General features: G+C 48.7%; 1 protein-coding gene across 8 annotated transcripts in view; it reads left to right on the forward strand.

The window, feature by feature from the left end:
* The window catches only part of RBSN (rabenosyn, RAB effector), a 44,689-nt gene that overhangs the window by 15,577 nt on the left and 5,936 nt on the right, over positions 1-23,176 (forward strand). For 2 of the 8 annotated variants that reach the window (XM_061397203.1, XM_061397204.1), the window contains 8 exons: positions 8,318-8,642; positions 12,841-12,981; positions 15,458-15,558; positions 16,471-16,516; positions 16,636-16,797; positions 18,072-18,313; positions 19,557-19,627; positions 21,922-22,008. In XM_061397203.1, coding sequence (XP_061253187.1) covers positions 8,495-8,642; positions 12,841-12,981; positions 15,458-15,558; positions 16,471-16,516; positions 16,636-16,797; positions 18,072-18,313; positions 19,557-19,627; positions 21,922-22,008 — 998 coding nt within the window. In that variant the 5' untranslated portion in view covers positions 8,318-8,494. The other 6 variants (XM_061397202.1, XM_061397201.1, XM_061397207.1 and 3 more) reach the window with 6 other exon arrangements.

The raw sequence follows: 23,176 nt of genomic DNA on the forward strand, positions 1-23,176 counted from the left end.
GACACAAGCCCAGGTCACCGAGGGCTCAGGGAAGAGTCGTGGCATTTTGTGTGTTAATGTGTGTGTGTGTGTGTGTGCCCTCTTCCTTTAGAGTTTTCATTTTTTTTTTCAATTGGAATTGAGTTCATTTTCAATGTTGTGCTTCTTTGGGTGTTAGGTACCCTAACTGTTATCCAGGCATTTCATTTCAGGCTTTTTTTTCCATATAGGTTGTTAGAGAGGGTTGAGCAGAGTCCCTGATGCTGGACAGTTGGTCCTCGTGACGACTTTCTGTATGCTAGTGGGGATTCGTCAATCCCAGACTCCTAATTCATCCCTCCCTCCTCCCCCCACCTTTTTCCATTGGTAACCATCAGTTTGTTTTTTTTTTTCCTGGGTCTGGGCATTGCTTTCTCTTAGGTCAACAGGTCCGTTTCTGTCCATTTTCCACTGCCTGTCCAAGTGACATCACAGGCTATTTGTCGTTCTGTGACTGAGGTCCTTCACTAAGTATGATCAGCTCGGTTCATCTGTGTGGTTGCAAAAGGCAGCATTTCATTCATTTCTATTTATGGCTGAGTGAGAGTCCCTTGCATCTGGGTGCCACGTCTTGCTGACGCATCCATCTGTCCATGGACATGTTTGTTGCCTGCTGATCTTGGGATTGCAGATTATTCTGTAGTGAACATTGGTTTCGCCCGTTGTTTCCACCCTTTTTTTGGGAATCAGAGTTTTTCTTTGCATATAGTTTCAGGAGTGTGATTGCGGGACCCATTGGTAGAGATCCATCTGTATTTGTATTTATCTTCTCTGAGGGTGCGACCTTCAAACCTTTGCCATCGTGATTCCTGTGCTTTTCCCTTCCCCAAACGACCGTCGGATGGGTCCCTTTCCCCTGGGCCCTATCCCGCTTTGATTCTCTATTGCATTTTTCCTGATCTCCTCTCTGATGGCTGTGAAGTGGTATCTGGTTGAGATTTCTATCTGTCTCTCCCTAATGCTTGCTGCTCTTGTGCTTAAGCAAAATCACCACCGCAGGAACTCATTCTGCCTGCCTACCACTCACCTCTTGAAATTTGCATCTTGAATGGGGCTTCTTTTTTGAACTGTTTCTGATGACCAACCCTAGGACGTTTCTGGAGGTGGGGTGTCATTTCCAGGGCCCCAGCGCTTGTGAGTATCCAGTCCCCAGAAGCTTTGGTTTTCAAGGTGTTGTTACAGGACGTATCCACAAGGCGGCAGCACGTTTCCATTTTGGGGTCTGGGTGGGCGGCAAGCAGAGCTTTAAAAGAAAGTGGCTTTCCTGGGTGGGAGAGGAGGGTGGACAGGGGGAGAAGAAACAGCCGAGGGCTTGTGCTCCTTGCTGTTTCCCGGGACGTTTCCCACTCCCGACGGATGCCAAGCCCTGACAGACCGCTCCGCTGAGGACGCTGTGGTTCCTAGGTGGGGAGACAGCTCCGTGCGAGGAGGCTCCAGCGGGGAATCCCACCGGCGTGAGAGTTGCGCACCAGGTGACTTTTGCAAGCTCTTCCAGTCCAGAGCACGCACCGATCCTTGGATGCAGAGGGTGCACCTGGATCGTGAGATCATGGTCCGGTCCACGTGGGACCAGACACTCCAGGTCTCAAGGGAGAGACACGTCCTCCCCAGCTCTCTCAGCTGGCCCAGAGTCCAGCCTCGGGGGCCCCAGGCTGCTCAGGCTCCGGGGACGTGACACAAGCCCCAGTGACCGAGACTTCAGGTACAGAGCCTTGGCATTATCTTTTTTTTTTTCTTCTTTCAATTTCAGGTCTTTTGTTTATGTTGGAATAAAGTTGATATTGTATGTTGTGTTTCTTTGAGTGTTTAGCATCCTGTTTCTATTACACATTTATATAGAAGTATTCTTTGTTATTTTTTTTAAACTGTTGGTTTTTAGATTATTTTGAGTAGTGTTCCCTTGTTGATTAGGTCCTCCTTGAGTATTTATATGTATTAGAATTGATATATTACTCCTGTATTCCTAATATATCTCTCCACTTAGCTTTTTGCTTCGTTAAGCATCAGTTTATTGTCTGATTCCTGGAATAGGTTTCCACTTTGTAAATGGCTGTGTTTGTATTAGTTTGTTGATGCCATCTCATGAAATCATAGGCTACTTTTGCTCTCTGCCTGACGCCCTTCACCAGTATGATCAACTCTAGGTCCATCCATGCTGTTGCAAAAGGCAGTTTTTCATTCATTGTTTTTTTTTTCTTGTCTGAGTCATAGTTCATTATATATACGTACTACATCTTGACACATCCGTCTCTCTCTGGACACTCCTGTTGATCCCACTTCTTGGCTCTCATATCATAAATTATGATGCAGTGAATGTTGTTTGTATGTTTCCTTTCGAATGTCAGGTTTTCTTTTTTTTTTTTTTTTTTGCATTTATGTCCAGGAGTTTGATCACCGGCTCAACTTTTTGTGGTATTTTGTAAAAATACATATTTATTTATTTACTTGTTTGGCTGCCCTTGGTCTTAGTTCCAGTACCCAGGATTTTTATTTGCAGAATGCAGACTCTTAGTTGCTTAGTTGTGGCGTGTGGCATCTATTTCCCTGACCAGGGATCAATTGAACCTGGACCTCCTGCACTGGGAGCATGGAGTCTTAGCTTTGGACTCTCAGGAAGTGTCCCTCATTGAAATTTTTTTTTTTTTTTTTGAAGGGGAATGTTCCTACCATTCTAAGTCTTATCCATTCATATTCCCAAAAAGAGTGAAGGAGAGTTCATTTTTTCCTTGCCCCCCAACATTTATTACCATTGTGACATCTTTTTCACTCTTCTCTTTCACTTTCATCAAGAGGCTTTTTAGTTCCTCTTCACTTTCTGCGATAAGGGTGGTGTCATCTGCATATCTGAGGTTATTGATATTTCTCCCAGCAATCTTGATTCCAGCTTGTGCTTCTTCCAGCCCAGCATTTCTCATGATGTGCTCTGCATATAAGTTAGATAAGCAAGGTGACAATATACAGCCTTGCTGCTGCTGCTAAGTTGCTTCAGTTGTGTCCGACTCTGTGCGACCCTATAGACGGCAGCCCACCAGGCTGTTCTTGTTCTCAAGGCAAGAACACTGGAGTGGGTTGCCATTTCCTTCTCCAATGCATGAAAGTGAAAAGAGAAAGTGAAGTCACTCAGTCGTGTCTGACTCTGTCCATCACCAACTCCCAGAGTTCACCCAAATCCATGTCCATTGAGTCGGTGATACCATCCAACCATCTCACCCTCTGTCGTCCCCTTCTCCTCCTGCCCTCAATCTTTCCCAGCATCAAGGTCTTTTCAAATGAGTCAGCTCTTCACATCAGGTGGCCGAAGTATTGGAGTTTCAGCTTCAACATCAGTCCTTCCAATGAACACTCAGGACTGATCTCCTTTAGGATGGACTGGTTGGATCTCCTTGCAGTCCAGCCACTAAGGCTACCCTACCACTAGGATATTGGAGACCAGTTGACTTTTCGAAGCTCTTGCATCTTCCATGTCCACCGTCACTTGGGTGCAGTAGGTCTGGTTGTGCTGCTGCAGCGCCTGCCTAGGTCAGGAGAGTTTGGTCTCCATCAGCATGGACGAGGTATTAGAGGCCCAAACGGGGCTCATTTGCCAGACTATCCTGTCTTACCTCCCTCGGCCCCACTGCAGTACAGCCTTGGGATTCAAGTCTCCTCAGATTTAGGGATGTCAAAGCAGTCAGGGTCACCAAGGCCCGTGGTGAATATAATGAGCACCCCCGCTTTTTTGGGTCACTGTTTTTTTTTAATCCATTCATCCATTCCTGGATACTCTAGGTTGCTTCCATATCTTGCCTCTTGTAAGAGATGCTGCAGCAGGTAAGTGGATGCAGATGCCTTTTTCAGTTAGTCTTTTCTTCAGATAAAACCTAGAAGCAGAATTAGTGAACCCCATTGCAGCTCTATTTTTAATTTTTTGAGGCACTCCATACTGTATGCAGGTCAGGAAGCAACAGTTAGAACTGGACATGGAACAACAGACTGGTTCCAAATAGGAAAAGGAGTACTTCAAGGCTGTATATTGTCACCCTGCTTATTTAACTTATATGCAGAGTACGTCATGAGAAACGCTGGGCTGGAGGAAGCACAAGCTGGAATCAAGATTGCCGGGAGAAATATCAATAAACTCCGATATGCAGATGACACCACCCTTATGGCAGAAAGTGAAGAGGAACTAAAAAGCCTCTTGATGAAAGTGAAAGTGGAGAGTGAAAAAGTTGGCTTAAAGCTCAACATTCAGAAAACGAAGATCATGCATCTGGCCCCATCACTTCATGGGAAATAGATGGGGAAACAGTGGAAACAGTGTCAGACTTTATTTGTTTGGGCTCCAAAATCATTGCAGATGGTGACTGCAGCCAGGAAATTAAAAGACACTTACTCCTTGGAAGGAAAGTTATGACCAACCTAGATAGCATATTGAAAAGCAGAGACATTACTTTGTCAACAAAGGTCCGTCTAGTCAAGGCTATGGTTTTTCCAGTGGTCATGTGTGGATGTGAGAGTTGGACTGTGAAGAAATCTGAGCACCGAAGAATTGATGCTTTTGAACTGTGGTGTTGGAGAAGACTCTTGGGAGTCCCTTGGACTGCAAGGAGATCCAACCAGTCCATTCTAAAGGAGATCAGTCCTGTGTGTTCTTTGGAAAGACTGATGCTGAAGCTGAAACTCCAGTACTTTGGCCACCTCATGTGAAGAGTTGACTCATTGGAAAAGACTCTGATGCTGGGAGGGATTGAGGGCAGGAGGAGAAGGGGACAACAGAGGATGAGATGGCTGGATGGCGTCACTGACTCGATGGACATGAGTTTGAGTGAACTCCGGGAGTTGGTAATGGACAGGGAGGCCTGGCGTGCTGCGATCCATGGGGTCGCAAAGAGTCGGACACGACTGAGTGACTGAACTGAAGTGAACTGATGCTATTTTCCACAATGGCTGCATCACTTTACAGTCGCAGTTCCCATCTTCACCAGCACGTTTCTTGGTGATACAGCCACTCAGCTACCAGGTGATGTCTCATCGCCATCTTGTTTTGCATTTGAAGATTCACAGATTTTCCTGAGCACCCTGTACATGCTTGGGTTGGATCCTCTGTCTTATTTCAGGCTTAAGCCCATGCAGTAATATTCTAGATGGTTCCACATACTGCAAGTTTCTCAAATAGCCTTTTCTCTCTAGCTCTCAGGACCTTTATGTACTAGGTATGTGTGCTCAGTTGCGTGTGACTCTTTGGGACCCCACGGACTCTAGCCCACCAGGTTCCTCTGTCCGTATGATTTCCCAGGCAAGAATACTGGAGTGGGTTGCCATTTCTTCCTCCGGGGGATCTTCGCAACCCAGGGATCGAACCCACATCTCCTGCATTGCCTGGCGGATTCTTTACCACTGAATCACCTGGGAAGCCCCAGAACTTTTATTGTTTCTAATTAATTTATTAATAGAACTGCAGTTGTTGGTCTGGAGGACGCATTAAAGACCCCTGGATGCCTCATATACTACGCACCTTGGCCAAGGTCTAAAGGGCTACAAGGTTCGGTTTTCCAATCTGTGCAATGGAGTGGAAAGCGAGGGATGGGGTTTAACTTCACCTCTCCCCACTTCCCCACCCGCCACCGCGCCCCGACTCTCAGCCCCTGAACTTCCAGTAGTTATGTAAGGATGTGAGAGTTGGTCCATAAAGAAGGCCTTTTCCAATTGTGATCTTGGAGGAGACTCTTCAGAGTCCCTTGGACTGCAAGGAGATCTAACCAGTCAATCCTAATCGAAATCAACCCTGAATATTCACTGGAAGGACTGATGCTGAAGTTGAACTTTCAATACTCTGGCCACCTGATGCGAAGAGCTGACTCACTGGAAAAGACCCTGGGGCTGGGAAAGATTGAAGCGGGGAGGAGAAGGGGATGACAGAAGATGAGCGGGTTGGATGGCATCGCCACTCGATGGACAGGAGTTTGAGCAAACTCCGAGACAGAGAGAGAGAAAGAGGACAGGGTAGCCTGGCGTGCTGCAGTCCATGGGGTCACAAGGCGTCAGACACGACCTAGCAGTTGAACAACCCCAAGTTCCGGGGTTGGGAAAAACGTATAATCAAGGAGCGTCACCCGGCCACTCGGAGAAGGCAATGGCAACCCACTCCAGTGTTCTTGCCTGAACAATCCCAGGGACGGCGGAGCCTGGTGGGCTGCCGTCTATAGGGTCGCACAGAGTCGGACACGACTGAAGGGAAAAAACAAAACAAACCCGACCACTCGTTCCGGCGCCTGCGCAGAAGCCGCCGCTGCGCCGTTCCTGGGGAATTTTTTTCCGGCCTCTCGATGACTCGGCGCTCCTACGTGTTTTCTTCCCCGGTCTTTTGGTTTCGGTGCCGCCGCAGGCGTGCCTGCCGAGCGCCGAGGTGTTGATGGAGATGGCGGCCGCGCCCGAGTGAAGGCTTGTGGAGGCCCGGAGCCCGCGTCTGACGACTGGACAGGCCTGAGCGCCCGGGGGAGGCCCGATCAGGGTACAGAGAAGGCCAGGCGACTCTCCGGGTTGGGGCGCCACCCCGCTTCGGCAAGCAGACGGGCGGTTGGTGGCGGTGGCCGGGTGGCCCTGTGTTGTGGTGGGTGTGACTTGCGTGGTGGGCGCCGGGCCTCTCCTGCCGCGCGTCCCACCCGAGTGTCCGCGGTGCTTTTACTCCGGCCGTGGCTGCGCGGGGACGCGTTAGCGCTGTTGGGTTCTGCGGCGGGGGGCTGCGTGGTCCCAGGCTGCGGCGAGCGGCCGGCGGCGCTCGCGCTGGACGAGGAGTTGCAGGAACCGTGGGCCTTATTTGGATTTCGGACAGGATTTCGGGTATGAGGGTCTCGCTTGTGTTGTGGACGTGGGGCCCAGCTAGGTGGTTTGTAGTGGGTGTTTGGTTACGTGATCTTAAGAGTTCGTTCATTCATTCATTCCCTCCCGGGGCGTTATTGGGATCATCGGAGGTTGGTGCCGGGCACTGACCTGCGGGTGTGGTGGTAGGAACATGGACGTGGCCTCTGCCCTCACACAGCTCACAGGCTGTGGGTTTTCGTCGCTTTGTGTACCTGTGATTACAAATTGAGGTTAGTGCTGTGAGGAGAGGTGCCAGGGACAGAACACCCTGAGCAGTGCTTTTTCGAGGACGTGAGGGTGCCTTGAGATTTCGGGAGTGTGTGTTGGATTTGCGGCTGGTTGGGTGAGTGGGAAGAGAGGAGGCTCGGGTGATCCTCTGGCTAGGAACTGCTTGTTCTTTCAGCGGCTGTCTGTGGAAGGGGCTGAGCTGTGATTGTATGTAATCATCGGGCTTTTTCACTGGAGGAAGAAAACAGGAACCTCGTGTTTCATTTGTTTATTTCCTGGGACACCGACCCCGCTTGGCTTTGATGACTGGGCAGTCCCTCCTCAGTGGCCTGTAAGCGGGTCCATCGGCAGCTCAAAGCTGAGGTTCACACGTTCCTGCTCACTCTCCACCCTCGTTTGTGGCCTCAGATTCTTGAGAAGTTTTTCTGGCTTTGGTGGAATGGTTTTGCCTACGTTTTTCCCTGTGGCTGGGAGTCTTTTCAAGTTGACATTGAAAGTGACTGTGTCCAGGCTGGATAAAACTGAAAATGTAACTTATTAAACTCTGAATTGTTTAAGCACTGGGTTCTTTTATTTTTGAGGCAGGGAGAATGTTAGGTTTGCTGGTTTATGAAGTCTAGTAAGTTTATGAACAAGTACCGTACAAAATAAGACACAAAATATATTTTTCTTTTTTTTGATAAATATTTGTGTTATTTTCAGTTTGAGGCGATCAAAGTAGATTTTTCTTTCTGATCACTCAAGTTTCTAATGCTGCTCCTTAGACTGACGTTGACATTTTTGTTTGGTTTCTAGGATAGATGCTATCCCTTTAACATCAGTGCATTTCTGATACAGATGCAAAAACTCCATATATGTAGTTGAATAAATGGTCAAGGGAAAGAGAGTCAAGTAAAAACTTCTGCTTGTTGAGAACTACTTCAGACATGGCATGCACATTATGAAGTTGGAATAAATGTTAGAGAATTGACCCTTTTGATGTTGTATTTTCCTTTCTTATCTTCAGGAGTCTGTGCTTCCCCCTTCATTGAGTTGTTGTCCAGTGATGGTCTCAGCTTACAAAGCTTTAGGTTTCCGTCTAAGGATTTGGGAAAGCAGTTTGTATTCTCAGACTTGCACTGGAAAACATTAAGTACCCATCTTGAATTGTGAAAAGAACAAGGAAAGTTCTCAGTTGCTGCTAATTTGCCTGAATTTGTTCCCCCCTCCCTTTTCTTTTTTCCTTTCGCAGGACTTCTGCTCCAGAGAGGACACCTCATCTGGGACCATGATGCCACTTCCCCATCATCTGGGTGCTGCTTGATTCCTTGTCTAAGCTAATGCTGTGGGATCCCTTGTCTCTTGTGGAGGAATCCAGCTGACTCTTGGCATGAGGCCCCTGCGTTTTGGGGGTTGAGAGAGACACCCCATGGCGTCTCTGGATGACCCAGGAGAAGTGAGAGAGGGCTTCCTTTGCCCTTTGTGCCTGAAGGACCTGCAGTCTTTCTATCAGCTGCAGTCACATTATGAGGAAGAGCACTCCGGGGAAGACCGTGATGTCAAAGGGCAAATTAAAAGTAAGAGGCTAGGATTTCCTGCTTATCCTGTTCTGTCATTTGGAGCTTTAACTCATGGAATGGTTTTTATCAGCTCCCATGGATGCCACTGTGGACTAAAAAAAGATGTACAAGTTGAGAGTTGTGAGTTAAGTTTTATTTGGGGCAAAATGAGGACTGCAGCTCTGGAGGCAGCATCTCAGATAGCTCTGAGAGACTGCTCCAAAGCAGAAGTGGGGGAGAGTCAATATATAAGGTTTTGGTGAAGGGGGAGTTCAATACCATGAAGCACTCAATTTACAACAGGTTTTTTGTTAGTCATGAGGGTCTGATGTCACCATGAAGGGATTTAGTGCTTCTCTAGATATGAGGAGATCCAAGGATTGAGATCATAAAATCTGTTCCTAAAAACACCCAACTATCTAAAGAGCTGTCCCACCAGATTCCCTGGAGCGCAGAGCACCTCCCTCCACCCTGAACTCCCTCAGGGGTTGCTGAAGGTCAGCAGCTAGAGCAGCGTGGGGTTCAGTTTCCAGAGGCAGGTGGCACACGCTTTGTTGTTCAGTTGTTGGCAGTGCTCTTGGTAAGTGCCAGTTTGTAGTTGACACCACCATCACACGATAACTAAGAGTAAGTTAATAATAACAATAGAGAACATGTTTCTAGTGTTTTCCATGTTCAGTTCGGTTCAGTCGCTCAGTCGTGTCCGACTCTTTGTGACCCCATGAACTGTAGGCCTACCAGGCTCCCCCATCCATGGGATTTTCCAGGCAAGGGTACTGGAGTGGGGTGCCATTTCCAGGTTTTTAGCAGGCAGTATTAAAAACACTCCCCTGCATCAATTTCATTGAATTCTCACCATAACTGTATTGTCAATGAGCCCCATCTTTCTGATGAGGATTCCAGACACACACATGAAACGCCGAGATAATGCCTACACAGTGAGGCTTCACATATAATGTGAAGCTGCACAGTGAGGTGGAGCCTGGCTCTGAACCCAGTAAGTGTAATTACTGTTCTCTGCTGTCTCTTCTAGCCTGTTTGAATTATCCAACTGCCAGTGCCAGAGGGTTTTGGGGTGGAATTCCTTTCCTTTGCTATGTAAGCGGAGGCACTTTGTACACCCGTTTACCTGTCACAGATTCAGGCTTTCCTGCCATCCTTAATTCCTTCACTGCACCTTGCCCTCTGCAGCGCAGGAAAAGGAAGGTATGGTTGAAATGTAAGGAGGAAAACCCACAGAGGTGAAACTTGGTGTCTTCCAAGTTTCCAAACTTGGTGAGCTTCCAAGGACCCTCAGGTCCTAAAGGGTTGTAAAAAGAATTTTTGAAGGTAATTTTTGCTGTTCAGAGTATTCATTTCCTAGACTTCAGACTCTAACTCCTAAGTACGATGCTGGTGCTCTGGAACGCTCTTTCCTAGTGATTCAGTTAAGTGCTGGCCACACTTCTGAAGGCAATGAAATTAAAAAGGTCTGATGCCGTATTCACAACTTTGTCGGGTGGGAGAGAAAGGAGTGATCCATGTATTCCTAAGTGGACTTTGGCCTCCGCACATGTGAGTCACACGCCGCCTGTAATCAAAATAATCTCACTCCCTGTCTCACTTTTCAGTTCAGAAAAAAAGTTGTTGAAAGCATTACTACTTATAACCTCTGACAAAAAATATGACAGCTGAACATTTCAGAATACTGAGGGCTACAGTGGACGAGGTGGCTTCTGGCTGCAGAGTCTGGAGCAGCCTCTTAGGAGGCTCTTAGGAGACGAAAGAGAAGAAAGAACAAGAGAGAAATGTGTGTTCTTTCACATACTCTCCCAACAACCCTGCAGGAAGGTGGTTGATCTCATTTTACAGAGAAACAGCAAGACTCTGAGATGTACAGTGACTTCTCCAAGGTCACTCAGGGATTGACAGAACTAGGCCTTGGCCCCGTGTCTTCCATGCTCTGCCCGTGGCATCACAGCGGAGGTGAGGCCCTGTATTCTGATCACAGCGAACACTGCAGCTGGAAAACTAGCAAACAAATGAACTGCTTGTCTAAGTGGCCTTGGGACAACTGAGGGGCTCCGTGGTTTTCCGTGAACACCCAGTCATGGTGTCAGCTGGACTGGGTCGTATACTGGGATTCTGCTAAGGCTTTGGTGCTAGTGGCTAGAGAGGTTAGAGAGTGGTGTCTTCACATTGCTGGGACGACTGCGCTTCTATTAGGGAAAATGTGTAAGATTATTGAAATAATAGATAGAGGACCTTTTGTTTCCGTCTGAAAGGAAGTGAGGGTTAATCGTGAATCCTGGCTAGAAAGAGACTGGAAGTTATCAAATTTAGTTCCTCTTTTCTGTCAGTGTTTCTCTCTGCTTTTGTGTTTCTGCCTCCTTTGAGAGACAGTGGATTTCTTGTCAGCTTTGGCTGTGAAGGGAAGATGGGCAAAATGAATCAGACACCTAGATTTTAGGCCCCTCTCCTTTCATCTGGCTCATAATCACAAAACATTTGCAAGAAGTCAAGACTCCGGCTTTCTTCTCAACTAATGGAAAGGAGAAACGTGGTACTGAGCTGAAATGCTGTGGGCTGATCAGAAACTGGAAACTACGTCTCCACGTGGAGTTCCTTGCTCCTTCCTCCTGCTTCCTTTACTTGACTTGTGGGTGCTTGGAAAACCTGGGACTGGAAAGAACTCTCAAAGATGATTCCAGCTAAGGGGCCAGGCTGCGAGCACGAAAGCCTGCTTTTATTAGGGAGGGCGTTCCTCATTTTCCGTTTAGCATTGGTCACAATGGAAGGCTACAAGAGGAACCTTCTTTGGTTGACTTAAGCTTTGGTTCTAACTCCAACATAGCCTCTTAAAAGTAGCCTCACCATCCCTTCAAGGGCAGGTTATGGGCTGTTTTCTTTCCTAACTCCCAATAGCTGGCATCAGAGGGACACTGTGTCTACAGCCCATGGTCCTCCTGGTGCCTTCACTAAGCTTACTTTATTTATTTTTTAAATTATTTTATTTATTTATTTTTGATCTTTTGGGGGGACTGTTTTCTTTCCTTCTTGTTTTTAATTTTTATTGCAGTACAGTTGCTTTACAATGTTGTGTTAGTTTCTGCTATACAGCAAAGTGAATCAGCTATACGTAGGCAAACATCCCCCTCTTTTTGAATTTTCTTCCTGGTTAGGTCACCACAGAGCATTGAGTAGAGTTCTCTGTACTACACAGTGGGTTCTAGGCTTCCTTTGTAGCTGCCTTCTGCCCCAAAGCCATACAAAACCTTTCAGGAAGGGTTCATTGCCTGGTCCATCTTGAATTGAGGACATGTGCCTTGTCTGAAATGCATTTTGTTTTTTTTTTACCAGAGCCTTTTCAGGACACAAGGGCTGTCAGTTGAATTATCTTTCCTGATTCTCTCTGTTCCTCTTAATCAGCCTCTTATTTGGGAAACTTAAAATCTGGGAGCCACTCTGGTGTTCATACAGATTCTGATTCCATTTGTCTTGCTGGAATCTGGGAGGCAAGACCCAAGGCTAGGGAGTGACTTGGGGGGGAGACGGTGCTCTCTGTAGTGTCCTCATGCCCCTGCTGGCTAGCCCTCCCTCCACCTTTCAAACTCTGGACTGGGCGTTTTTGTCCTCATAGGAGCACATGGTTCCTTGTATGTCCTTCCTTGGCCTCCAACTATTAACTGTCCTTGAAGTTCTTGAATTTTATCTGAAGTCTGTTTTGCAGCCCTAAGATTGTAGACTAGACTTAATCATAACAGTACTGCTGAAATCACCATCTGCAGCTTTCTTATGGGACCCGAGACCCAGGGGTTCCTTTCTGTACTACACGTCCAGCATGTACAGATCTTTCATAGTATTTGTCCAGGTCTTTGAATCCAAGAGTCTTTACCTCAGAACCAATTTTCTGGTAGGGTTTGCTTATGTTCCTCAGCCTGCCATTGAGTCTCCCCTTAACTTCATAATTGATTTAAATCAATTATTTTTTTTAAACGAGAAGATCCCTATAATGATACGGGCTGGAGGATGGGATTGGGACAGTGGTCCTAGAAGTTTGCCTCCTTCCCTCCTACTGCTTCTGTCCTTGAAGAATGAAAGAACCCTGGTACAGGAGAATTCATGAAATGCACTGGGAGCCTGTTGATGGGGGAAATCTGAGTGCTGTTCCTGTAGCACCTCAACACTCCACTGGTATTCTTCATGGATTCATATGGCGTTTGTTCCATTTTTTAAGGTCTTGTCCAGAAGGCTAGGAAAGCAAAGAACAGGCTGTTGAAACGGGAAGGAGATGATCGAGCTGAATCAGGCACCCAAGGATACGAGTCTTTCAGCTATGGAGGGGTCGATCCTTACATGTGGGAACCCCAGGAGCTTGGTAAGAAATGCTTTTCATTCATTCATTCATTATTGAGCGTCTGTATGTTTTCAGAGTTGGCTGAAGAGACACCAGTAAACCTGCATGGTTGTAAGCGTCCCATGACCTTTGTGTCCTAGTGGGGGGAGATACAGAGAAGGTAATGGCACCCCACTCCAGTACTCTTGCCTGGAAAATCCCATGGATGGAGGAGCCTGGAAGGCTGCAGTCCATGGGGTCGCTGAGGGTCAGACACGACTGAGCGACTTCACTTTCACTTTTCACTTTCATGCATTGGAGAAGGAAATGGCAACCCACTCCAGTGTTCTTGCCTGGAGAATCCCAGGGACGGCGGAGCCCGGTGGGCTGCCGTCTCTGGGGTCGCACAGAGTCGGACACGACTGAAGCGACTCAGCAGCAGTAGCAGCAGCAGCAGGGGTGAGATAACCAACAAGGATGAGCTGGGCATTCAAACACAAAGCATTGCGGCGTTAGGCACCGAGTTAAATCTTTACATGTGGACTCTCATTTAATTGTTGCTGAACTCCATGGGGACCTGCCCAGGGTCAGACAGCTGGGGCGCTGCAGAACTGAAATAGGAGTCCGAGTCTCTGGACATGAGTCCAGACACAGTCCACTGTCTCTTCTCATATAGATGCTACCTGCCTACTGAAAACCACCGGTTCAGCTTAATTTTCTGAAGTGTGTAATTATGGTATCATCTACTTGCTTTCCGAGTTATCATCTTTTGAGGGTAATGGAAGTAATCTAAAATTGTTTTGGTGATGGTTGCACAAGCCTGTCAGTAAACTAAAACCCACTGATTTTGTATGCTGTAAATGGTGAATTGTATGTATTTGAATGATAACTCAGTGAAGCTTTTACCAAAAAGATCATGCCACATGGAGCTGAACTAATCTTCCATGTCCTTTAACTGTTGAACGTTAGTGATCATTAATATAATACTGTCTATCCATGTGATGGATAAATAATGATTTTTTTTTGGTAGTACTTTGTTATACTTTGTTTGCTTTTTGGCTGAGCCACGTGCCATGTGGGATCTTAATTCCCTGACCAGGGATTGAAGCCACAACCCCTGCATTGGATGTGGTGTCTTAACCACCAATTGCTAGGGGAGTCAGGTACTACTTTACTATACTTTGATACTCATTATCTTGTTCACCTTTCATAAAAGCCATGTGAGGTGGAAAGGATAGTGATGCCCATTCCATTTAAAGTTAAATAAGATTTAAAAGTCAAAGTCAGTTCCACGACCACACACCAGTCAAATTTTAAGAGCTCAGTCTCCATGTGTGGCCAGTGGCTAACATATTACAGAGTGGCAACGTTTTACTTTCATCATGGCAGGAGAAAATAGAAATAAGACTATATGCATATACTTATTTGTTACATATGAAACACAATTAAAAACATGAAGGAGACATTTTAAGTGTATGACCTCTTATGAGTTTTTTGATAACTTATTTCATGATTGCCAGTGTTAAATTTTTCAAGGTGATGTTCCAGTTAACTTCCCTGATTTAACAACTGAAGGAAGGCACAAATTGCAAAAGGTCAAGAGAATGGCAGATTTTCAGAGTTAATGCTTATTAACACTCCTAAAAATTTGAAACTAAATTTTAATTAGATGTTAACATTATGGCTAGGAAGAAGAGAATAATAGATGGTTAAGAATCTAGTATAAAGATCTAGGTACAGTAAAGTACCTACATGAACAAGCCGTCTTTGGGAGGAAGAAATGAATTGAGTGCTGGGAGGGGTTGGGGTCAGGGCCGGCTTTCAGAAGCGGTGAGAGATTGAGCAGGAGCTCTTCCAGATGCTCTGAGACAAAAGGCTACTTGGTTCCATCTGTTTGAGGATTGTCCTAGGTCTTGGCTGCTGGACTGAGGATGCTGTCGGTTGAACGAGCCCCACAAAGGCGTCTCCTAGCATTTGTATGTTGGGGGCTATTTAGAGAAGGGTTGTGTTCATTCTGATGAAAAAGCCATGTTGTACCAACTGTGAAAAGTGTAGAAAAGTTTAAGATTAAAAAAAAGGCCCATAATGTTATTTCCTTCTTCTTTAACAAAAGTTCACATGCCGGGCAGTGTTCTAAGGGTTTTATAAATTTAACTTCTTTAATCTGGATAACAGCACTGTGCGGTAGCTATTCCTGTTTTCCCCATTTTATAGCTGAGTACTCCATGTTACAGAGATGTTAAGGAACTTGTCCAAGGTCAAGTGTGTGGCAGAATTGAGCACAGGCTGGTTCCAGAGTCCAGGCTCTGTCCTTGAGGTCTTTCTTAATGTACTTTGCGGCCCCAAGGTGACCATAGTTATCATTTTAGCAAACTTCCTTCCGTTTGCTTTTCTAGTTTTTAAATTTTTATTAAGACTCTAAAATCCTAGATTTTTGGCTTGCTTTTGAAATTCAGGGTAGGGAGGCTCCCTCAGGGAAATGACAATTCATTTATGTTGACTCCTCCCTTCCTTCTAGGTGCTATGCGAAGCCATCTTTCTGACTTCAAAAAACACCGAGCTGCCAGAATTGACCACTATGTCGTTGAAGTCAATAAATTAATAATCAGGTTAGAGAAGGTAAATTTTTTTGTTTTAAAACACGTTTTTTTCCTGCAAGTATAAATTCTTTGAAGGGAAATTTACATTTCTGCAGCGTGTGTGTCACCTTAAATCTATCGTGTGTGTCTGACGCTGGCAGGAAAACACCCCACGTACAGTGGTGCTGAGGATGTGGTGCACGGTTCTAGCCTGGGCTGGTTTTACTGAGGGTAGCAGCCCGAGTCGATGACTGGCCACATACCTAGCTTCCCTTTTCCTTCCTGTGAAGCCCACTTGACTGCCTGGCAGCCCTTCTACCTTCAGATCCTGTCCTCATCTGGGGGGTCCCAGGCACCGTCACGCGAAGGGGTAGAGTGGGTGATACCTTGTGATGGCAGCAGGCCGGGAGCCAGACGTGGGAGGAGTGCCCACCAGGACCAGCGTATGGGGTGGGAACCTCTTGTCCTGTGGTTGGTTTAAGAGCGAGTCTTGAGTACCATGACTGCTCTCTTTTACATCAGCCCTGGAAACGCTTGATGCATATCCGCTGGGCTGTGAGATAGGCCGGCGCGGCAGCACTACGGGTTCAGCTCTCTGCGTGCACGTCGTGGGGCAGGAATCTTGTGTCCGCTTTCATTGTCCAAGAGGGCTGTGGAGAATCGGGGGTCCCCCTTGCTCGCGGTAGCCACCCCACTGTGTCCTTGCCTGCCCCTGGCTATTGCTTCTGTGGGCAGCCGGCATTCAGACTGGAATGGGTCATGGGAAGGCGAGTGCCTTCTGGATGCAAAGCTAATAGTCTGTCCCCGTGAAGTTGTTTGTGACATCGTGGGGTTGGAGATGACATAAGACTTGAGTACTGCCCGTGTGCTCCTTCCCACTCGATGCCTCTGCCTGTAGACAGTGTATCCACCACCAGATTCATTCCTTTTGACCCTTTTTTCTCCTTGTCAGCTGACTGCGTTTGACAGAACAAATACCGAGTCTGCGAAGATCCGAGGTAACTCTAGAACTTTGCTCACATTCCTTCTGTTCTTTATCGTTCATCCTGACCCGATCTCTTTTTTTAAGACGGCCTCCCTTTGTGTGTGATTGGTTTTTGTCTTGTTCTTCCCACAGCAATAGAAAAGTCCGTGGTGCCTTGGGTCAACGACCAGGATGTCCCTTTCTGTCCGGACTGTGGGAATAAGTTCAGCATCCGTAACCGCCGCCACCACTGCCGCCTCTGCGGGTCTATCATGTGCAAGAAGTGCATGGAGCTTATCAGCCTTCCCTTGGCAAGTAGGTGACGTGGAGGCGGCCTGGACCCTGACCTCCATCGAGACCAGCCCCCACTGGGGGGCTGGGGGGGCTTTGTGTTTCAGTGTATGGCCCATGGGACCTTCATTCTTTTACTATTGATCCCTTAGGCCCACTGCAGCCTCAGCCCTGCGCCAGGCCCACGGGGGCAATGGTCTGTGCTAGAGGTGACCAGCGTTTCCCATGAGAGACCAGATAGTGAGCACTTTGTGGCTTTGTGGCTCACATCCTGTCTCTGTGACATTTCCTCTTTATTACACAGCCTTTTTGAAGTGTGCAAACCATAGGTAGCTTGAGGGCCACATACAAAACCAGCGGACTTGGCTCACTGGTGGTTGTTTGCCCACGTGTGGTCTGTCAGCATCGTCCATTCCTCCAGGGCAGGAGGAACCCAGTGGCCCAGGACTTTGACTCTCAGCTGGTGAAAAGTTGCTGGGGATGCTCTCAAGGCATTCTGGCTGACTCTGGGATGTGGGGGGTTTTGCAACCCTGCAGAGTTGCGCTGACTCTGCACATGCTGTTGGGTGCAGGGCGTCTGGGTAACGTGGGATGGGGCAGATGTTTCCTGGGTGGGGCTCTGGTGTCTGGTGGGCATGTGTCACCTTGGTAAGTTCCCTCTCTCCCTGAGACCACTCCCTTTCTCAGCTGAGCTATGGTTTGGGGACACTCTTCACCTTCCTTCTCTTGGGCTGATTGATATTTACTGGGCAGCTGCTGTGTGGTAGCCCTATTGGAACAAACCCATAGGGATGCAGCGATGAATGAGACAGTTTGTGCCCTCGGAATCACAACTGCTTGGGCAGCTCTGGGCTGTGCATAGAGCTGTCATCACATGGAACAAGTGGGAAGTGCCCCAGGAGGAGCGACGTGGTGGGAACTGATAGGTGGGCAAATGGTTTTTGCCTCAAGGAATTGGGGAAGGCTTCCTGGAGGATGTGCCATTTGAGCTGAGCTTTGGCAGGGGTAACAGTTGGGCTTTGGGCGTGGGGAAAGGCTGCGGGGGACGGTCCCAGGGAGAGCCTGGGTGTGTCCGGGCAGCTGGAGCAGGGCAGGAGGCGGTAAGGCCAGATTGGGATGAGCCTCAGAGCTTCAAGGACAGATTGTCCTTGGCTCCTGGCTCTCTCCTGGAGGCACTGGGCATCCAGCCTACCACAGAGCCTGAGTCCCGACAGGCAGAGGTGTGGGTGCCTCTTGCCCGGGGCAGCATCAGCTCCCCACCTGTGGAGTTCACTACTGCCCATCTGTGTTCTTTACAGACAAGCTCACCAGTGCCAGCAAGGACTCCCTGAGTGCTCACACCAGCCCCAGCCAGTCACCCAACAGCGTCCACGGCTCCCGCCGGGGCAGCATCAGCAGCGTGAGCAGCGTGAGCTCTGTCATGGACGAGAAGGATGACGACCGGATCCGCTGCTGCACACACTGCAAGGACACGCTGCTCAAGAGGGAGCAGCAGATCGACGAGAAGGAGCGCACGCCCGACATCGTGAGGCTCTACGAGGTGACTCCTGGACCGGCTTGAGTCCCATTCGAGAGGCCGGGCTGTTCGTCATGTGCACGCCGGAAGATTTTGAAGAATGCTTTGGGAAATCGTTCCTTTCAGTTATTTTTAGTTCTGCCAGTGGGCACTAGCTAGGGCCCTGAGTGAGTCGCAGAGTCACTGGGTGTGTTGCAACAAACTTGCTTCCTTGCCCTTCCCTGCCCACCTGAGAGTTGGAGGTTGGTGCTTTCGGTGGCCCAGGGGCACGAGGAGGAAGGCTGGTTGCCATGTGGTGGTGTGGACAGGTCCTGTGGGCCAGAGTGGGAGCAGGAGCTGGTGGTGAATTGTGGACCAGAAGGGTCCTGGACACTCACTTGGGAGTTTGAGAAACTTCCCCGAAGCACAGAGCTTCCTCTTTTGAGTCCCTTCAGATGCCTCAGCTCTGGTTACCACCGGCGACCCTGCAGTGCCTTGAGTAGCTGCTACGTTACAGGAGCAGAGTGTGGCCAGAGCCTGCGGTTTAGAGTCAGACTGGGGGTGAGCTTGACTCTGCCTCCTAACCCGGATGAGGCCCGTAGGCTGAGAAGGATGAGCCAGGAGGGTGCTGGGCAAGGAGGTGATAGGAAACGGGGAGGCGCGGAAGGAAGCAGTTGGTGCAAAGCCGGATGGGGAGGAGGGAGTTTTTGTCTGGTCGTCACTGAATGGTCACTGTTAGCAGTTCTGCAGGTCCCAGAGGCTGTGTTTCTGGAACCACCATGAGAATAGTCAGACTGCTAGGAATGGTGTCAGCGAAGCCTTGCTGACCTGCAGACGTAGCCGTTGTCCATTGTTACATGGAGCTCACGATCTGATAATTTCTATAAGCAGCCGCCGAGCTTTTGGTTTCCTTCTTTTTTGAAGTGAGCCCTGGCAATGCCTTGCATGGTGTCCGGCATCACCTGGCAGGTAAAGGCCATAGCAACTGATCTCTTTTGCTACCTTGGCGAGCTCACGTGACATGTGTCCTGGAGGGCCTTGCTCCTCTTAAAAACATCTGGCCAAAGTTCACCCTTCTTTCCTTCCTACAAGATTTCCTTGTAGAGTAGGTCTGTAAATCAGGAAAATGGTAACAATGAACAGAACAAAACTAAAAGCCACTCTCTGCATTTTTTTTTTAATTTGGAAAACTGCACGTTTTATATACATCTCCACTGATTCCACACAACCTTCGTGTTGCCTTTTCTGTATCTTGAGACACAACCTACTTCTTCTCTTTTGTTCTTAGAAATTACGGCTTTGCATGGAGAAAGTTGACCAAAAAGCTCCAGAATACATCAAGATGGCAGCATCGTTAAAGTAAGCTCTTCCTCTCTGTTTTACTGACTCAGTGGTGACTGTTTTCTGGCATTTTGGTCAGTTCTTCAGTAGCTGAATATGTAGGGCCTGCCCCCTTTCCCCTCAGTCCTCACAGCTAGACGCCGCAGCCCTGCCAGCAGACGGTGGAAGCGCGGGGAGCCCTGTTTCTTGAGCCGTTTCAGCCCCACTGTCCCGACTACCCCCGTGTATCTGCGCCTCCTGGGTCCCGGTCCCCCTCTCTCCACTTCTTGCCCGAGACCACTGGCTCTGAAGGAGAGCAGGGAAAGGACACAGTCCCTTCTCTGCCTGCAGTTCACTCGGCAGTCCCTTCACTCAGTGGATCACACTGCCCTCCTGTGAGCAGCTGCAAAGAAGCATAAACCTCCCTGGAATGGAGAGTCCTTGACTGGGAGCGTCTGCTGCCTGCTCCATTCCTCCCTGGAACTCACTGGACTCAACGCGCCCTCCTCCCACCCCTGCCCACGGGTTTAAAATTAGAGCGGGCTTACCTTGTACCTGGATGCCAGCAGCGTCAGCTGGTGTTCCGGGCAGTGCGCTGGCGTCCAGCCCTTTCCTCAGGACGTTGTCACCCGAGGGCCTCCTCTCCCAGAGTCCTGTGGGGTTTTTGCTTTGTGCCTTCGACACCACTGTGGGTCCGTGGGCTCTCCTCTAGCCAGAGGGGAGCTACCGTTGCTGAGAACGTCTCCAGGTGTGTTAACTCTTCCTCCCAAGACCAGTTCTGCAGGGCTTCAGTACGTGCATCTCAGTCTGTCACTCAGTCATTCAGTGGGTGTTTATCAAGCACGCCTTGGGTGCCAAGCACTCTTCTGAGCACTGGGGCTGTAGCAGTGCACAGCGAAGACAGCACCATTATCACGGGAGTGCAGACCATGACAAGCGAACAAGTAACACACGAGATAACGAAGCCGGGCCTGACGGCTGCCCCGAGGATAACACAGTGGGTTGATGTGATTGAGACCAGGGCAGCGATTCCAGATTTAGGCCAGCCCTGTTATCTTCCACATGACTTGGTGATATCGAGACAAAGTACAAGTCCTCTTGGTTCTGGTCTGATGTTCTTTTTGCAAACTGTGCTGTTAGAGATGATGAAACAACTTTGCTGAGTCTGTAGATTACAGAACACACCAGGGTTTTTCCAGCCAGGATTGCCCGATAGAGGGAAACCAGGTTAGCCTGGCAGGGCTTTTATTTAACTTAACTTGCTGCTGCCTCAGGAAGGGAGCTGAGTGGCCATAGCTGAGGCTGGATTAATAGCTGGGAGATCACGTGAAATGCTTCTGTTCTCAGGAAACCTTAAGCTCGTCCCATGTGTTAGTTAATGGGGGTATAAAAATGAAAAACCATCATCACTGCACTTGGAATTCAGCACTCTGGTGGGAGTGTGTGTGCGCGCTTAGTTGCTAAGTGATGTCTGACTCTTTTCCACCCCATGGACTGTGATTTCCCAGGCAAGAATACTGGAGTGGGTTGCCATTTCCTTCTCCAGGGGATCCTCTTGCTCCAGGGATCGAATCTAGGTCTCCTCCTTGGCAGGCAGATTCTTTACCACTGAGCCACCAGGGAAGCTGCCTGGTGGGAGTGGCAGCCTCGTAAATGAAATTCTGAGACCACATGATAACCACGTTGTTCCTCTGAGACTGATAAGCCCCCACTGGCCTTTTCTGATGTCCCCTCCTCTGCTCTCTGGGTGGTCTTTGAGGAAAGAAAAGTGCCTTCTCCTCTGGTGTGGGGTAAGCAACTCATCCCTCTTCCTAGATGCACAGAAGTCGTTCCGGGAAAGTGTTAGGCTGAAGCAGGGTCAGTCCTGCTTATTTTGACAACGAGCTTAGGAGCTGGCCGTCATAGGCCTCGGCACTGGTTTTCCCACGGCATCAGCAAATTAAAAGCGACTTCTGGTTAATTAACACTCACATTTTGAAAAGGAACGAGCATTGCATTATATGAAAGTGACAGTGAAAGTCGCTCAGTCGTGTCTGATTCTTTGCGACCCACGGACTATACTGTCCATGGAATGCGCCAGGCCAGAATACTGGAGTGGGTAGCCTTTCCCTTTGCCAGGGGATCTTCCCAACCCAGGGATTGAACCCAGGTCTTCCGCATTGCAGGTGGATTCTTTACCAGCAGAGCCACATGGCGGGGGAGTCTAAAATGACTTGAAGAGAATTAACTATCCCTCTCTCTGTGAGGCCTTAAACCTGTAGAGTCCTTTTACGCCACACTCTCCATTCAGTGCCGTGAAACCTAGATCAAACATCTGCATTATTTCTCCCTAGTGCTGGAGAGACAACCTACAGTCTGGAACATGCCGGTGACCTTCGAGTGGAAGTGCAGAAAGTGTATGAGCTAATAGACGCGTTAAGGTAAGGTCTGTTAGGTGCTGTTCCTACCTGTTGGCTTAAGTGGAGGATGTGCTGGGTTTACCGGGTGGTGGGCGGCCAGCAGACCTAGCTTACCTGGTCCTGGTGATCGGGGGTGTGTGTGAGGAGGAGGCTGAGGGGGCTGCCAGCTCAGGCCCTCAGTGCGTCTCGGTAACTTGCTTGAGGAGTTTACCGTTCAAGATTGTTAAAGGAATAGGAGCCGGTTGGCGTCAGCTGTGTGTCGGTCACGGGCTGCTTCCACACAGGGTGGCTCTTGTGTTCTGCCACAGTTACCCTGTGACGTAGAGATTAACACCCCCATTTCATAGGTGCAAGAGTGCACCCCAGCTAGCGAAAGTGCTGGAACCAGGATGGAGTCCAGACTCTTTCTTCAGTTTGACCACTGCTTTTTTTTTTGGCTGCACTGTGTGGCTTGTGGGATTTTATTTCCCCAACCAGGGACCAGAACCAGGCGTGCGGCAGTGAAAGTGGCCAAGTCTTACTGAACCACCAGGGACTTCCCAGCTACTGTTTTTAACTGTGGATTGGCTTTTGGGGTTAGCTCAGCCCTTTGCGGTATAGGAAGTACTGTGATTCAGAAAACAGAGATGCGGAACCCTTGTCCATCTGGACATGCAAGACAGAGGTTGCAGGATCAGATGCAAAGTGAAAATGCAGGTCCTTGATCCAAGTTCAGAATTGTAAGGGACTTCCCTGGTGGTCCCGTGGTTAGGAATCCACCTTCCGATGTGGGTTCAATCCCTGATCGAGGAACTGAGATTCCACATACCACGGGGCAGCCAAGCCCGGGTACTGCAACTACTGAGCCCTCGCCCCACAACTGAAGAGAAGTCTGTGTGTCGCACCCGAGAGCCTGCAGCAGCAACCAGGACCTGATGCAGCCAAATACAGAAATAAATACAAAAAGGAGGCTTGTGAGGCAGTGACAGCAGAATGCTAAACTAAGCACAGGGCTCCCCTGCTGCACCGGTCATGGCCCTCGGTGGCTGGGTGTTTGTCGTTCGCCCTGTGCTTGTTTGAGGCCTCAGGTACAGCCAGCAGGTAAGAAACGGGCTTCACTTGCAAGGACGTTTCAGGGGAGCCTGGAGCCCATTTCTCGTCATACCTTGCCGGCATGCAAGCCTGGCGACTGGGGACTCTTCACCCGTGT

Source organism: Bos javanicus, chromosome 22 (assembly GCF_032452875.1).
Source record: "Bos javanicus breed banteng chromosome 22, ARS-OSU_banteng_1.0, whole genome shotgun sequence".
In the NCBI taxonomy this organism is placed as follows: domain Eukaryota; kingdom Metazoa; phylum Chordata; class Mammalia; order Artiodactyla; family Bovidae; genus Bos; species Bos javanicus.